The sequence below is a fragment of the Gopherus flavomarginatus genome, chromosome 24 (genome assembly GCF_025201925.1).
Source record: "Gopherus flavomarginatus isolate rGopFla2 chromosome 24, rGopFla2.mat.asm, whole genome shotgun sequence".
NCBI lineage: Eukaryota > Metazoa > Chordata > Testudines > Testudinidae > Gopherus > Gopherus flavomarginatus.
The window spans coordinates 15,419,320-15,434,297 of NC_066640.1; the positions used below are offsets into that span (position 1 = coordinate 15,419,320).

Below are 14,978 nucleotides of genomic sequence, written 5' to 3' on the forward strand. Positions count from 1 at the left end.
GAGAGCTGCCGCCGTGACAGCCCGGGACACCCCCCCGCCTGTCCTGCCCGCTGCGCCGAGCTAGGCTCCATCCCCTGGCCCAGCTCTGAGATGGGGGCTGCCATACAGCACAGGAAGGGTTAAAGCAGCTGGGGCTCAGGCAGCCAGTGGGAGCACAGGGCTGGGGCCTGCCCCTGCCGTGGAGCTCGCTCATTGGGCAGCAGCGCGCTGGGGCGGGGCTACCTGCCACAGCGGGAGCAGCCCTGGGGTGCCCGGGGCATGAGCAAGGAGCCCGGACTCCAGCGGCGATGCAGCCAGGAGCAGAGCCGCCCAGCCCCCGTGGCCTGCCCTGCATCCCGCCCAGCAGCGTCCTGCTCCGATTCGTAGGGCATCAGGTGTTCGGCTAATCCCCCACCCCCCCAGCCCCCTGGTTCCCAAGGAGCACCCCTGGCTCAGCCCAAGGCTCCCAGCCGCATGGTGCCAGCCTTGCTAGGGGGGAGCTGAGATGCCTGACGCTAGCCCTTGGTCCTCCGCATCCTGGGGCTTTATCAAGGTAAGTGGGCGAGCTGGCCCCAGGCCCAGGGCTTGTCACCCCAGCAAGCTCCCCTGAGTTCCCTCCACGCAGCAGCCTGACCTGGGCCCACCCTCTGGCTCTCACACCTCAAGTGGGGTGGAGCCTGCTCTTGCTGGGGCCAGGCTGCATCCCCGGGCTTCCTTGTGCCGGAGAGCCCGTGTCTAGCGTATCCCCTGTGGCAGCGGTTCGGGGGAAGGTGGCGTTGGAGCCCCCCTGCAGCCCAGTCCTTACCTTGCCAGCTCCCCTGCAGCAGGGAGGGAGGCAGGTGTTTCCAGCCGAAGAGACCCAAACTGCAGCCCTGGTGCCCCTGGCTATGCACTGAGGCGCAGGCGCCCACCTGGGAATGCAGGGCCAGCTGTATTTCCCATTGGGAGTCCTATAAAGAGCTCTGTTCTGCTCCGAGCAATTGCCTCCAGCCCTGGCCCTTGCTGATGGCTTTAGCTGCCCCAGTCATGTTTTGTCTCCTGCCCCAGAACCAACATCACCCCCCAGAAATTCTCCTGGTGAGCTCGGCCAGTGGCCTTCGCAGGGTCCTTGCCGGGCACCCTCTCCAGGGTGGCATTGAGCCTGTGCCCATGGCTCCTGTACTCTTTGCTCCTTTCACACCCATGTGGTGCTGTGCAGTGGGACTGATCCAGCGTGTTGTGATTGTGCCACATGCAATGTGTGTCACACATGGTGGTGTGAACGCAGGGTCCAGCCCACTCACAGGGAAGGAAATCGGTCTGAAAGCAGCCTGTCAAGGTTCCTCCCCCACTCTGAACTTTAGGGTACAGATGTGGGGACCTGCATGGACACGTCTAAGCTTAACTACCAGCTTAGATCTGGGTTTGCTGCCACCATCCAGATTCCTCAGTGTCTGGAATACCCCCTTTCCCCCCAAACCTTCCCCGCCCTGGGTAATCTTGAGAGGTTTTTCACCAAGTTCCTGGTGAACACCAATCCAACCCCTTGGATCTTAACACAAGGAGAATTTAACCATCCCCCACCAATTCCTGGTGAGTCCAGATCCAATCCCCGTGGACCTTAAAACAAGGAAAAATCAATCAGATTCTTAAAAAGAAAGCTTTTAATTAAAGAAAGAAAAGTAAAAATCATCTCTGTAAAATCAGGATGGAAAATACTCTACAGGGTAATCAGATTCATATACCCAGAGGAACCCCCTCTAGCCTTAGATTCAAAGTTACAGCAAACAGAGGTAAAATCCTCTCAGCAAAAAGGAACATTTACAAGTTGAGAAAACAAAGATAAAACTAACACGCCTTGCCTGGCTGTTACTTACAAGTTTGAAATATGAGAGACTGGTTCAGAAAGATTTGGAGAACATGGATTGATGTCCGGTCCCTCTTAGTCCCAAGAGCGAACAACCCCCAAAACAAAGAGCACAAACAAAGACTTTCCCCCACCAAGATTTGAAAGTCTCTTGTCCCCTTATTGGTCCTTTGGGTCAGGTGTCAGCCAGGTTTCCTGAGCTTCTTAACCCTTTACTGGTAAAAGGATTTTGGTGTCGCTGGCCAGGAGGGATTTTATAGTATTGTGTACAGGAGGGCAGTTCCCTTCCCTTTCTAGTTATGACACAGCCTGTGATCAGAGCAGTTTGCTTCAGTTGCACCTGCTGGGATATTCTCCATGAATGAGCATGGAAAGGGGCAACAACCCAGATGCAGCAAGTTCATGTAACAGCCCATGGTCACGTCTGTGCAGCTCGCACCTCTGTGGGCTGCGTCTCTGTGTTTACGTGCTGGTGCCGTGCTGCGGCACACGGTCTGGTGTAGTACGCGTTGGAGGGCCCAGGTCATTACAAGCACATTATTATAAAACCCATGAGAGCCTCCCAGGGCAGAGTGATGCACCCTCCAGGGAAATGAATGCCATCCCCAGAGCCCACTTGATGCTTCCATTCCAGCCCCTCCCCAGCCCACTGGGCAGGCCCATGGAAGCTGGGGTGGCGATTCCTCCTGCTCGGGTCTCCTGGCCGGGTTGCTAATGGGCACCATTGCTTGTCTTTGCAGTTTAAAAGGATGCTGAACAGGGAACTGACGCACCTATCCGAAACCAGCCGCTCTGGCAACCAGGTGTCTGAGTACATCTCCAGCACCTTCCTGGGTGAGTAGCAGGGCTGGGGGATGCCGCACTGCCTCGTCCATACACAGTGGCACTTTCCTTTGGAGAATGTCATGTCTGGAGTTGAAGGACCAGTGAGAAGCCAGGGGTGCAGCTGGAGCCAGAGATTTTCTCCTGTGCTGCACTGTGTCCCAGCAGCTCCCCATCATGTGCTAAGCAAAGAGACTAGCCCCAGCCATGTGTGGAAGCCCCATTGTCTCTAAGGCTTTCCTAGACTGAGCAAAACCCAGGCAGAAAACATGGAGGGGTATTGATGGTGCATGCGGTGGTGAGCCCTGCCTGTTGTATTTTGTTTCTGAGTGGATTCTGTGTAATCTCTTTGGGGCAGGGTGTGTTTGCAAAGCACCAGGCACAAAGGGGCTGGAGTGAGCTGGGTATGGCTGTAGTCACTGGGATAATGATTGTTGTGGGGGCAGAATCATAGAATATCAGGGTTGGAAGGGACCTCAGGGGGTATCTAGTCTAACTCCTACTTGAAGCAGGACCAATCCCCAGACAAGTTTTTGGCCCCAGATCCCAAAATGGCCCCCTCAAGGATGGAGCTCACAACCCTGGGTTTATGAGGCTAATGCTCAAACCACTGACCTCCCCCTCCCGCCACGCTCTGCACTGTTCCCACACCAGGAGTAGCTAGAGGAAGATGCTGCACCCAGCAATGGCGTGTCAGCCTGCTAGGGAAGTCATGTGACATCACTAAAAAGACAGGGCAGCCACAGTCTCCTTCTGAGTCCTGCGCTGTGCCCTGGCTAAGTACATCAGCCACTTCTTCCCAGTGACGGAGCCGTGGGAACGGCTGCCCGTGAGGCCTCCCCTTTCTCTCCCTGTTACCCCGCAGAGAAAGGAGAAACGGAGCAGCTCGTCAATGCTCAGCGAGAAGAATTAACTGACTCCCAGCATTTGCTTAGGTATCACAGCCCCCCTGGGATTGGACAGGCTGCGATGCCCAGCACTCACTGTTGGCATGGAGCTTGGGGAAAACTCAGCACCCAGATGGAAATCAGGGTCCTGCTGGTCTCTGCACAGAGCAGCAGAGGCTGCCAGGGCCTCAGAGATCTTGTGTAGGTAGCCCTTGTACGTTCCCAGTGCTGTGCAGACGTGAGGCTAATTAGAGACCCTGCCCTTCCCAGAGACCTGATTGCTGCCCAAGCTAATGAAATCACATGGGAAATACTGACTGGCCTGCCAGGTGGCATGACCATGTGTCTCCAGCCACACCCAGTGCAGGGCTCTGTCCCCTGTGTCCCTTTGTAACTGCAATCCAGACCTGACCTGGAGGTGAGATGCTTCCTCTGCATCTCTTCCTTTCCCAGGAGAGCAGAGGGTGAAGCGGGAGCTCAGCCAGAGCCCCGGTGCTGGGTCCTGGGTCCTCACTCTGGCAGGATTCCAGCTGCAGGCAGCTGGCAGGGGGCTCATCTCTGGGCACCTGGCAATTGAACTTCAGCGCCGTGTCCAGGCAGACCTGGGCAGCATGCGCTGGGTGCAGCTGATGTCCAAGTCCTTTGGGGTTCTCTTGCACAGCCCAGCTCTGCGTGGGGCTGTGCACAGACCCTGCATTCCCAGGGCCGAGGGCTCCGAGCAGCCCGGTGAGCCAGCATTCTTCCCTCGGGATCAGCCCTGTCCCACACACGGACTTGGCTTTGCTTTCATTTTCCACGGTCCCCCCCCACCCCCGCTCTTTAGCAGCTGCCTGTTTGAGGAATGCAAACGCCCTGGGGCTCACTGCAAAGTCTCAGGCCCTTTGCTGAGATAGTGGGGATGCAACAACGGGAGTGTTCCTTTGGATACCTACCTGGCTGCGGGAACAGGAGAGGCCTCCACAGATAAAATCTGCACCACCCTCACCCCCAGGGGCACTTTACCCGTCAGAATGAATGCAGCTTCCCAGCCCTGCCTCTGGGCTGTGTCAGCAGCTCCATTTTACAGATGGGGAAACTGAGGCACGGAGCAGGTCGGGGGCTCTTCTGGGAGCCTCTGGCAGAGCTCTGAACAGCTCCCTCATGGCGATGGAGCAGAGTTGCTGTGAAGAACCCTGGCTTGCCACGATTCCCAGTGCTGGACAGGGGGGTTACACAGGTGATCCATGCCTGTGTGTGTGCACCGGGGGAGAGGGGAGGAATTGGTCTTTGAAACATCAGTTTAGCTGGGAAGCACCAACATTCCTCAACACATTGTCTCCCGTTGCCATGGCAGTGATAATATTATTAGACTCAACTTACGTCAATTCTGGGTCTGAGTCGTATTGGCGGGCGGGCGGGCGGGTCAGGCCTGAGCGGCGTGAAGCCATGAGACTCGAGCGGAAAACACACATGGGTTGTTCCAGAATTTTAACTCTCCAGGAAACTGACAACACAAGTGCCCACAGGCCAGGGCACAAAGCCGGCTGCGCTCAGGTGCTGAGTGCGGGCGCTGGGCCGCGGTGCGGGGCTTTGACAGGCGCTTGGCAAGGGTAATGCAGCGTTCTGCAGGAGAAGGGGGGAGCTTCCGGTTTTAACTCCCCACTGTCCCTGCTGGCCGTCACCAGCTGCCTGGGGCACAGGGTCAGGGTCTTTCCCCCAGCTTGGCAGTGGTGTCCCATCCTGTGCCCCCCCACTGGAAATCTGCCAGTTTCGTGCTGCTCATGGACCTCACCCAGCCGTGCTGCCAAGGGGCTCTGAGGTGGGGGGCGTTCAGTGGGCTGCGACCAGCCTGGTGCCCGCTGGCTCTCAGAGCAGCCTCTTGGCTCACCAGCTGCTCAAGGAAGGACAGAAATAGGTGCTGGAATTGGTCTGATTTAGTTGGGGTTGGTCCTGCTTTGAGCAAGGGGTTGGACTAGATACCTCCTGCGGTCCCTTCCAACCCTGGTATTCTGTGATCTATGATCTATGACCTGGGCAGCGTCCCCAGCTCCCAGCTGGCAATGGCCTGGCGGGGGCCTGTGCCCAACACGCTGACCGTTCTCTGTATGTTCTCTCCCCCAGACAAGCAGCATGAGGTGGAAATTCCCTCCCCCATGCCCAAGGAGAAGGAGGCGGAGAAGACGACGCGCCCCATGGCCCAGATCAGCGGCCTGAAGAAACTGACGCACAGCTCCAGCTTCATCACCTCCAGCATCCCTCGCTTCGGGGTCAAGACGGACCAGGAAGGGCTCCTGGCCAAGGTGAGCAGGGCCTTGAGCCCACACGCTGAGGAAGGGAGAGGAATGCTTCGCCCCAGGGCCCCTCGGCCCCATGTCCCCCTGGCTGCCCTCCCCCCGTTCCACTGCCAGGCCTGTGCCAGCCGTGCCCCCTCCACCTGTCCCGCCTCCAGGCCTGTGCCGGCCATACCCCCTGCCCCCCGTCCCACAGCCAGGCCTGTGCCGGCCACACCCTCTGCCCCCCGTCCCACAGCCAGGCCTGTGCCGGCCATACCCCCTGCCTCCCGTCCCACAGCCAGGCCTGTGCCGGCCACACCCTCTGCCCCCCATCCCACAGCCAGGCCTGTGCCGGCCACACCGCCCACGCCCCCGCCACCAGGCCTGTGTCGGCCGTGTCCCCCCCTCCCCGTCCCACAGCCAGGCCTGTGCTGGCTGCACCCCCCACCCCCCCGCCGCCAGGCCTGTGCCGGCCGCACCCCCTGCTGACTCACTGCCATGTGTCTCTCCCAGGAACTCGAAGATACAAACAAATGGGGTCTTGACATGTTTAAAATCACAGAGTATTCTGGCAACCACCCACTCACAGTCATCATGTACAGCATCTTCCAGGTGAGTGAGCCCTGGGGGGGCTCCCAGTGGGGGCAGGGCATGGGCAGCGTGGAGCAGAGGGTTGTGGGCAGCAGGGGATAGGACGGGGTTGGAGGGGCAGGATGGGGACAGCACGATGCCTATTGCTCTGACCCGACCTCCCTGCACAGTCCCTGGCCTCGCCTCTCCCAAGCTCGTCCTTGTCCGCACGACCCTACAGGGCAGCTGTGTCTGGGGAGGTGCCAGGGCAGCTGCAGGTCGGAGAAACTCCCTGGAGCTCTGAATTAAAAACCTTTGTCCAGCCAGCTGGCGGGAGGTGGGGTCCCTGCCGCAGACAGAGCTATCTCCCTGCCCTGATCCCGCTAACTCTCTCTCTCCCCCCGCAGTTCCCACCCCTGAGCTCAGCCAGGCCCTGGCTGCGGCAGTGCAGGGGGGAGGCATGGGTGGGAGCACTTGGCTATGGGAGGGGATGGGGAGGATTTGCAGAAGCAGCCGAGCAGCGGGCACAGTCCTGGGCAGGCAGGGGCGGGGCATGGCTGGCACAGCGAGTTATCCCTGGGGCACCTGGGGCTCTCTCTCCCGTGAGCTGGGCCCCTGAAGCTGGGGACCAACCCTGGCTCGTCCTGAAGCTGCACTGGGCTGAGCCCGTCCCACCCTCTCTGCCACCCAGCAGGAGCGGGACCTGATGAAGACCTTCCGCATCCCAGCCGACACCTTCATCACCTACATGATGACCCTGGAGGACCATTACCACGCTGACGTGGCCTATCACAACAACATCCACGCCGCGGATGTGGTCCAGTCCACGCATGTGCTGCTGTCCACGCCGGCTCTGGAGGTGAGGGGGTGGGGACAACTCTTGGAGGCGCTCCCCCACCCAGGCTCCAGACTGGGCGGCCGGCGGGGCTGAACAACGGTGTCAATCCGTGGAGACAAGCAAAACGGCACATCAGGTCTGCCCCTGGGCTCCACGTCTCTCTGCAGCCTGGACTAGGTCTGCACCTTGTCACAAGCCACCCATCCCCAGGGAGGTTTGTCCGTCCTTTAATGAAAGAGCCACCTTTGCACAGAAATCAGAGAATCAAAGAACTGGAAGGGACCTCAAGAGGTCGTCTAGCCCAGCCCCCTGCACTCAAGGCAGAACTAAGTATTATCAGCCCATCTCTGACAGGCCTTTGTCCAACCTGCTCTTAAAAATCCCCAATGATGGAGATTCCACAACCTCCCTAGGCAATTTATTCCAGTGCTTAACCACTCTGACTGTTAGGAAGTTTTTCCTAATGTCCCACTTAAACCTCCCTTGCTGCAATTTAAGGCCATTGCTTGTCCTATCCTCAGAGGTTATCGAGAACAATTTACCTCTCTCCTCCTGGTAACAACCTCTGACATACTTGAAAACTGTTATCATGTCCCTTCTCAGTCCCCTCATGCAGCCCAGTTTCCTGGAGTTTTGGGTGGTCTCTGAAGGCAGGTCGCACTGTCTGGGTGGGACAGATGGCCGCAGGGAAGGAGGGACATGGGGGCAAGGGTAGGAGTTACACTGCCTCCTCCCCAATGTTGTCCAGCAGATGCTGGGTCTCACCACAGTCCCATCCTGGACCTGTTCACACCAGGACCCCAGCTGGGGGATGCTTCCTGCCTGGAGTGTATGGGAAATAGCCCGACTTTCCCTCACCCCAGCTTGCTGCCCGAGACATGCAGGCAGCCTGGGATGCAGGCGCCTCCAGCCGCAATTAACCAAAGCTAAGAGGCTTTCTCCCAGTGGGCCGCGGTGATGTACACCTCTGGCTCGCCCAGCGTGCAAACCCACGTGTTCGGTGTATGGGCCCGCCATGTCCGATGTCCTGCAGAGCGGCTTTCTTTCCCTTCTAACTCCCTGTCCCTTGGTTCCAGGCTGTGTTCACGGACCTGGAGGTCATGGCTGCCATCTTCGCCAGCGCCATCCATGATGTTGACCACCCAGGCGTGTCAAACCAGTTCCTGATCAACACCAGTGAGTGCAGATCCCCCAGGAACCCCCTGGTCCCAGGAGAAGCGTGTCCTACGGCTGGCTGCCCCAGGCCACTGTGATGAGACGCTGGCCAGCAGGGCCGGCTTTAGGGCGATTCCCGGGAATCGGGCCACGCACCCTCCGCCGAAGTGCCACCGGACACAGCGGCAAGGTCTTGAACTGCCGCCGAATTGCCGCCACTATCTGTGACAGCATTTCGGCAGCAGCTCTTTCGAATCGGGCCCCGCACGTCCTAAAGCCGGAGAGGATCCCTTGCAAAGGCCTGGCACTCCCAGGGTTAATTCCACTGCCAGCCTCCTCTGACCAAACCCAGGGCTCCAGCCGCGGTATGGGGGCTCTGTGCCATGTAGCCCAGCTCCGTGAGGTCCCTGTGCTGGGTGCAGTGGGTCTGAACCCCGGTGTAGCCGTGGGTATGGGGAGCCTACTTGCGGTTCTTCTGCAAACAGTCGCGGTGCAAACACGCTCACACTCAAGGGCGGGCCGTGCCCCCCAGACGGCTTCTGCACTTGGCATCGACGTAGCCCCGGATATCACATGAGGTGCCCCGGACCCGGCTTGTGCCAGTCATTTGCCAGTGCAGGCCCCTTTGCAGCAGGGGTCCTACCAGAGCCGCCGGCAGCCACGTGGATAGGCTGCCGGACGGGAGCCTGCGTCGGCCTCTCACGCTAACCCCGCCTGTCTCTGCAGACTCAGAGCTGGCTCTGATGTACAACGACGTCTCTGTCCTGGAGAATCACCACTTGGCCGTGGGCTTCAAGCTCCTCCAGGAGGAAAACTGCGACATCTTCCAGCACCTCAGCAAGAAGCAGCGGCAGTCGCTCCGCAAGATGGCCATCGACATGGTGAGGGGGCCAGGGCCTGCTCGGCACTCAGGAGATGCAGGATCTGACCCTGACTCCATGCGGGTCAGGCCTAGGTACTCCCTACAGATGCCCCACACACAGCTGGCGCCAGAGCCACCCTGAGCACCAGGGCGAGGCGCTGGGGCAGTCTCATAAAGCAGGTGACGCAAGGTCAGCCCCCAACGCCTACGTGGAGAGACGGCCTGACAGTAACGGGCCCCCTTTAACTGACCCGACACCTCTCTGCCCCTCGTGCCCTTGGTGCATTGCTATTGCAGAGCAAGGGCCCCGATGCAGCCGGGTCTGGGGTCTTCCACGCACCTGCACCCGCCACTTCCAGCAGGGCTTGGCAGAGTCAGGGTCAATGATCTACGGACTCAATGGTGGCCTGGAGGGAGCTGGACACGCTGTTCCCTTCACTCCGAACAGGACCTGACTGCTCTGAGCATGGCTGATCTTGGTCTCCATCCTGTGCTGTGACATCCCTGGAGTGGGAGAGTCATAGCCTGTGAGGTCCCCTGTAGCTGCCCCTGCGCCAGCCAGCCTGGGATTGTTCTCCACCCAGGCACCAGTGGTGGGACTGGCCCAGGATGCACAAGAGACCTGCATTTGGTTCCATGGAGGTGGCTGCTGGAGCCAGGGTGCTGGGAGAGTGAAGGGACAGGCTGCCTAGTTTGCTGGCCGTGAGGCTGGGCCTCTTGGCTGGACACAGGCTAATGGGTGCCCTCTCCTCCTTGCAGGTGCTGGCAACGGACATGTCCAAACACATGAACCTGCTGGCTGATCTGAAGACAATGGTGGAGACCAAGAAGGTGACCAGTCTGGGAGTCCTGCTGCTGGATAACTACTCCGACCGAATCCAGGTGAGAGCAAGGGGCTCTGGGACCCCGACCCCATTCACTGCAGGCCCCAGCCCTTCCTCCTTACTGCTTCACACATCGGCCGGAATGGCTCATGTAGGTTGGTCTCCAGCCTGTGATGAGACAGTGACATTCCTCGCTGCTGCCCCCCTCTGCCCTCCTGAACCTGAGACAGATCCCAACCACCCCTCTCCTCCGGCCCCACCACAGCACTCAGAGCTCCAACCCCAGGCCCTGCCAGAGCCAGGTCTGGCTCCAGGCTGGGCTGCTCCAGGGCTGTCCTTGCAAGGGAATAATGACCGAATGCCCAGCCAGGGCCCTGCCCCTTCCTCTTTGGGCATCTCATGCAGACATTGCCAGGTCCCAGCTCAGTGCTGCCCCTGAGGGACGGGCCCTGGGAGTGGGGCCGGCCAGGGCAGCCAGGCATCGGGGAGGTGGATGGGCTCTTTGCAAAGCTGTAACTGTCCTTCCCCGCAGGTGCTGCAGAACATGGTTCACTGCGCTGACCTCAGTAACCCCACCAAGCCCCTGGAGCTGTACCGCAAGTGGACAGACCGGATCATGGTGGAGTTCTTCCACCAGGGGGACCGGGAGCGGGAGAAGGGCATGGAGATCAGCCCCATGTGCGACAAGCTCAGCGCCTCCGTGGAGAAGTCCCAGGTGAGGCTGGGCCTGGGGCTGGGGCTGAGCTGGGCTGGGGCTGGAGCTGGGGCTGGGCTGGGGCTGAGCTGGGCTGGGGCTGGGGCTGAGCTGGGCTGGGGCTGGGGCTGGAGCTGGGGCTGAGCTGGGCTTCCCAAGCAGGCGAAAGGTGTGCTGGATGCAGCACGGGGTGGAGGGGCCAGCAAGGCGCCATGGAGCACAGTGGGAGGGAAGGAGGAATGTGGCCCTGGGAGGAGTCTTCTCTAGGGGACCTCTGCACCCACCCATCACTGAGAAGAGGGCAGGGGCTCTTGGGCCAATCCCTCTGCTGCCGCCCACGCACTCACTGGTGGGGCGGATCCTGCTGTGGCCCTGTCCATCCAGCACATTGGCTCCGAGGCTAGGTTTGGGCTCTTGTGGAAGGATCTGGGTGGGGAAAAGCAGCCTGAGCACGACTCCCTGGGGGCGATAGCAGGGGATGAAGCAGGGAGGAGCTGGCACCACTCCTGGTCCTTTGGCGTCGCCCATGGGCCGTCCCGTCAGCAGGCTCTGGAAATCAGCAAGTCCCGGGGCCAGGTCCCCCCAGGGTCAGAATTGGACTGGGGAAGCAGATGTAGATGCTGGGCCTGGCTGCAAGACTCTCCGGAGGCAGGGATGCTGCCCCCTTGGGAACGTGCCTGAACCTGCCCGTAACCCCCAGCTCTGCCTTTTCTCACAGGTGGGCTTCATCGACTACATCGCTCACCCGCTGTGGGAGACGTGGGCCGATCTGGTGCATCCCGACGCCCAGGAGATCCTGGACACGCTGGAGGACAACCGGGAGTGGTACCAGAGCATGATCCCGCACAGCCCCTCGCTGCCCGAGGAGCAGGATCCCGAGAAGGGCGGTGGGGGGGAGAAGTTCCAGTTCCAGCTGACCCTGGAGGAGGAGGGCGAGTCGGACACTGAGCTGGAGGAGGCCGAGAGCCCGCTGGAGGAGGACAACAGTGGTAGCGACTCCAAGATGCTGGCCACGGATGACTCGGAGTCGGCTGAGCTCGAGCGCCTGTCCCCTGGCTCAGCTGGCAGGGACTCTCCGCCCCCCGCGCACAGCGGCCCGCTCAGGAACACGCTGGTCAAGCAGAAGGAGGTCTTGCACTTTGACAACAGGAGGGCTCTGGAGAGGACGCTCTCACAGCCCGACGGCGGCACCTCATTGGGGTGCCCGGAGCTGGGCCGCAGGGGGAGCCTGGAGGCCAGGGAGCTGGGCCTGGACACAGAGGGGAACCTCACATTTCTGCCGCTGGGGACGTAATAGGTGGGGCCCGCTGTGCCTGTTGGTTGGGTTTGGGAGCCACCTGGATACCAGGCGCCTCAGGGTCATTAATAAAGAGAGCGAGATTGGGGTGTGGAGCACATGAGCTCTGTAGGCCCCCACCCTCCCGTAGCACCCACTGGGGACAGATCGGGACCCTCCAGAGGGAGCAGGCAGCTGCTGGCCAGGTGGGCCCGGACCGGAATTGTCAAGCTGCCATGTGCCCTCGAGTGATGACCAGGCAGCTCCGGTGCCTCCCACACGGCCTGGGAATAGCTCTGTACCTGAGCAGGCCCCCAGCCGCCCTGGGCGGTGTACGCTGCTGCTGGGCTCGGACAGGGCTGCGGCCGCAGCATTGTCGTGTGTCTTGCCTACTATCCTCGGACTCACCCTGTGCCCTCCGTCCCCGCGCCTGCCAGCCAGGGCCCGACCTGGACCCAGATGGGCAGAAGGGCTGGGAGCTGCGAGGAGGGCAGACGGGCCATGCAGACCTATGAGCATCCCTGCTGCTCACAGCTAAGCACTGTGTCCCCTTTGGGCTGCAGCTCTGGGCTCCCGAGTGGGGAGCATGTCCCCTGGTACCTCTGGGCTGTGCCCCCCGCCGGGATGCACACTGACTCTCCTCCCCGGGAAGCCAGGCCTTTGATCCATATGCACACTGGTGCTGTGCCAGCTAAGCCCCTAGCAGCATCCCTGCCTGGCTGGCCTGGCTTCCCACCTTGAGCTCCTCGGCAACCAGTCTGCAGTGTCCTGCCTGCTGGCGGCTCAGCAGCCCCCACCGGCCGGCCCAGCTCTGCATCCGTGAAGCCTCAGCTCTGCCTCCGAGCGCTGAGGCTGGTGAGAACCTCACCTGCTGTTCCCTTGTCGCAGCAGAGTCCAGCCAGTCCCACTCCACTTACCTCCCGTCCAGGCACTCTGCTCCCCGGGCAGTTCCCCACCCACCCTCTCCTGGGGAAGTGGATGTGGGGCGGGGACCCTCCTCCAGGAGGTGGGGCTTTGCCCCCACGTTCCAGCTCCAAGCCCTGCATCCCGTGGCTGCAGGGGCTGGAGCGCTGGGTGCATCCAGGCCACAGCTGGGATTTCCTCACAGGGTGACGGTCGCATCATCTCCCTGGGAGCTCTGGGGCCGTGCACTCAGCTGGTGTGACCTGGTGCAGCTCCTTGGTACCCAGCAGAGCCGCTGGCCTCAGGCGCTGTGAGTAACAGAGCTGGGAAGGAACCCTGTCCCATGTCACCGGGCGCAGGCCCCTCTCCCACAGGCCGCCCCGGGCTCTGTCCGTGGAGGCGACTCCCTGTCAAAGGGTCTGGACTCTACCCGCGTAGCTCCCACTCCCTGCAGCTGGGCCTGGAAGCCAGGGCACAGCCATTCCCATAGGGGGAGGGGAAGATGCTGTCTGGGTCTCAGGCACCTTTGTCAGGGCTCATGGTGCCCAGGCCGGGAGCTGTGCTGCTCCAGCGACCTTCCTCCTGCCCAGCTGTGCGGGTCCCAGTGAAGCCAGCAGGAGGCACTGCTGGTAATGGGAGTCTTTATGGAAGGCCCCGGGTGGCAGAGGGTCTCTATTTACAGGAGTTGTCACAGAACAGCATCTAGTGCTGCCCATCAGGGATGCTCCGTTCTCACGCGTTGTCCTGCGCCGGGTACACGGGACCTGGACCACGCAAGTACGTTATACTTTGGTGTGCTGCTGTGAATCTCCATTGCCTCCAATTTATGCAACTAAACGAACTGGCTGCCCCCCTCGGCGGGGAGACGGTCAGTGCAGGGGCTGGGCACCGACATACCCCCTGCTTCCCGGACGCCAAACAGCCCTTTGCAGGCAGACGCTGCAGAACATGAACCAAAAGGAAAGATGTGTATTCCCGTTGCAAAGCAGCAATGGCTCCCCAATGCAACAGCACTCCGGCTGTGGTGGGGGCTGAGCGGGCCTGGCAGTGGGTGCTGGGAGACCCTGGAGTGCTGGGGGGGGCGGGCTGGGGAGACCAGGGAGTGCTGGGGGGGAGGGCTGGGGAGACCAGGGAGTGCTGGGGGAGGGAGGAGCTGGCTGGGAGGGCTGGGGAGACCAGAGAGCGCTGCAGGGGGGCTGGCTGGGGTAGCTGGGGGGCTGGAGAGACCAGGGAGCGCTGGGGGGGTGCTGGCTGGGGGGGGCTGCAGAGACCAGGAAGCACTGGAGGGGTGCTGGCTAGGGGGCTGGAGAGACCACAGTGCACTAGGCAGCATGTTTAATTTATTTGGGGCACGTTCACTTTTTAAAGCCTTTTGTAGCTCACTTTTTAATCCCAAGCCACTCCTCACTCCTGTGTCCCTTGTTACACGCTGGTTTTACTGTGATCGGCACTCAAAATGCTGCATTTATACCGTGCACTTTGGCGGCCCAGCCGAGTGCTGTGGCCCTGTTCCTCATTCGCCGCGTGTCTGAGCTGGGGAGAGAGACTCCTCTCCTCCGCGCGTATTAAACCTGTTCCGTCTCTTTCATTTTTCAATGTGATCCATGTAAACGTGTTTCTGTCATGAGATAAAGTCCCGAGATTCTAACAGGCGTGGATCTGGTGGCTGCGATGGGCTGGGAGAGCTGCGTTGCTGCCCTGCCCTGTGTGCTGGGGTGCTGGCTTTAAGGGGAGCGGCCCCACCATGGCCAACTCCTGGCCGAACTCAGACTCGGCCAGTTCCTTTTCCAGTGGGGCTGGTCAGCACTGTAAACAGCCCTGTGGCCAGCAAGTGTCACGGAGTCCCCGGGGGATGCTCTGGAACTGCTCCCCACAAAGCCAGGCAGGACTCTGGGGAGCCTCCTCTCCCTTGGAGCATTCAGCATCCGCTGTCCCTCCATGCGCTTCCCACAGGGAGTCCGCCCCGGCGGGGTCCTGCGGAAGCCACAGGGTCCTGCACCCCCACTTTGCAGTCAGACGTGACTCTCAGCCAGCCAGTAACACAGAGGTTTATTCGATGACAGGAACAGG

At 60.8% G+C, this 14,978-nt stretch overlaps 1 protein-coding gene across 5 annotated transcripts in view; it reads left to right on the forward strand.

The window, feature by feature from the left end:
- Window positions 1-13,482, forward strand: part of PDE4C (phosphodiesterase 4C) — a 98,124-nt gene extending 84,642 nt beyond the window's left edge. For 4 of the 5 annotated variants that reach the window (XM_050934289.1, XM_050934290.1, XM_050934292.1 and 1 more), the window contains 9 exons: window positions 2,566-2,659; window positions 5,635-5,813; window positions 6,300-6,398; window positions 7,048-7,215; window positions 8,271-8,370; window positions 9,076-9,230; window positions 9,971-10,093; window positions 10,568-10,750; window positions 11,448-13,482. In XM_050934289.1, the coding sequence (XP_050790246.1) occupies window positions 2,566-2,659; window positions 5,635-5,813; window positions 6,300-6,398; window positions 7,048-7,215; window positions 8,271-8,370; window positions 9,076-9,230; window positions 9,971-10,093; window positions 10,568-10,750; window positions 11,448-12,023 (1,677 nt within the window). In that variant the 3' untranslated portion in view covers window positions 12,024-13,482. The remainder of the gene's footprint in view (window positions 1-2,565; window positions 2,660-5,634; window positions 5,814-6,299; window positions 6,399-7,047; window positions 7,216-8,270; window positions 8,371-9,075; window positions 9,231-9,970; window positions 10,094-10,567; window positions 10,751-11,447) is intronic. The other variant, XM_050934291.1, reaches the window with a different exon arrangement.
- The last annotated feature ends 1,496 nt before the right edge of the window (window positions 13,483-14,978 follow it).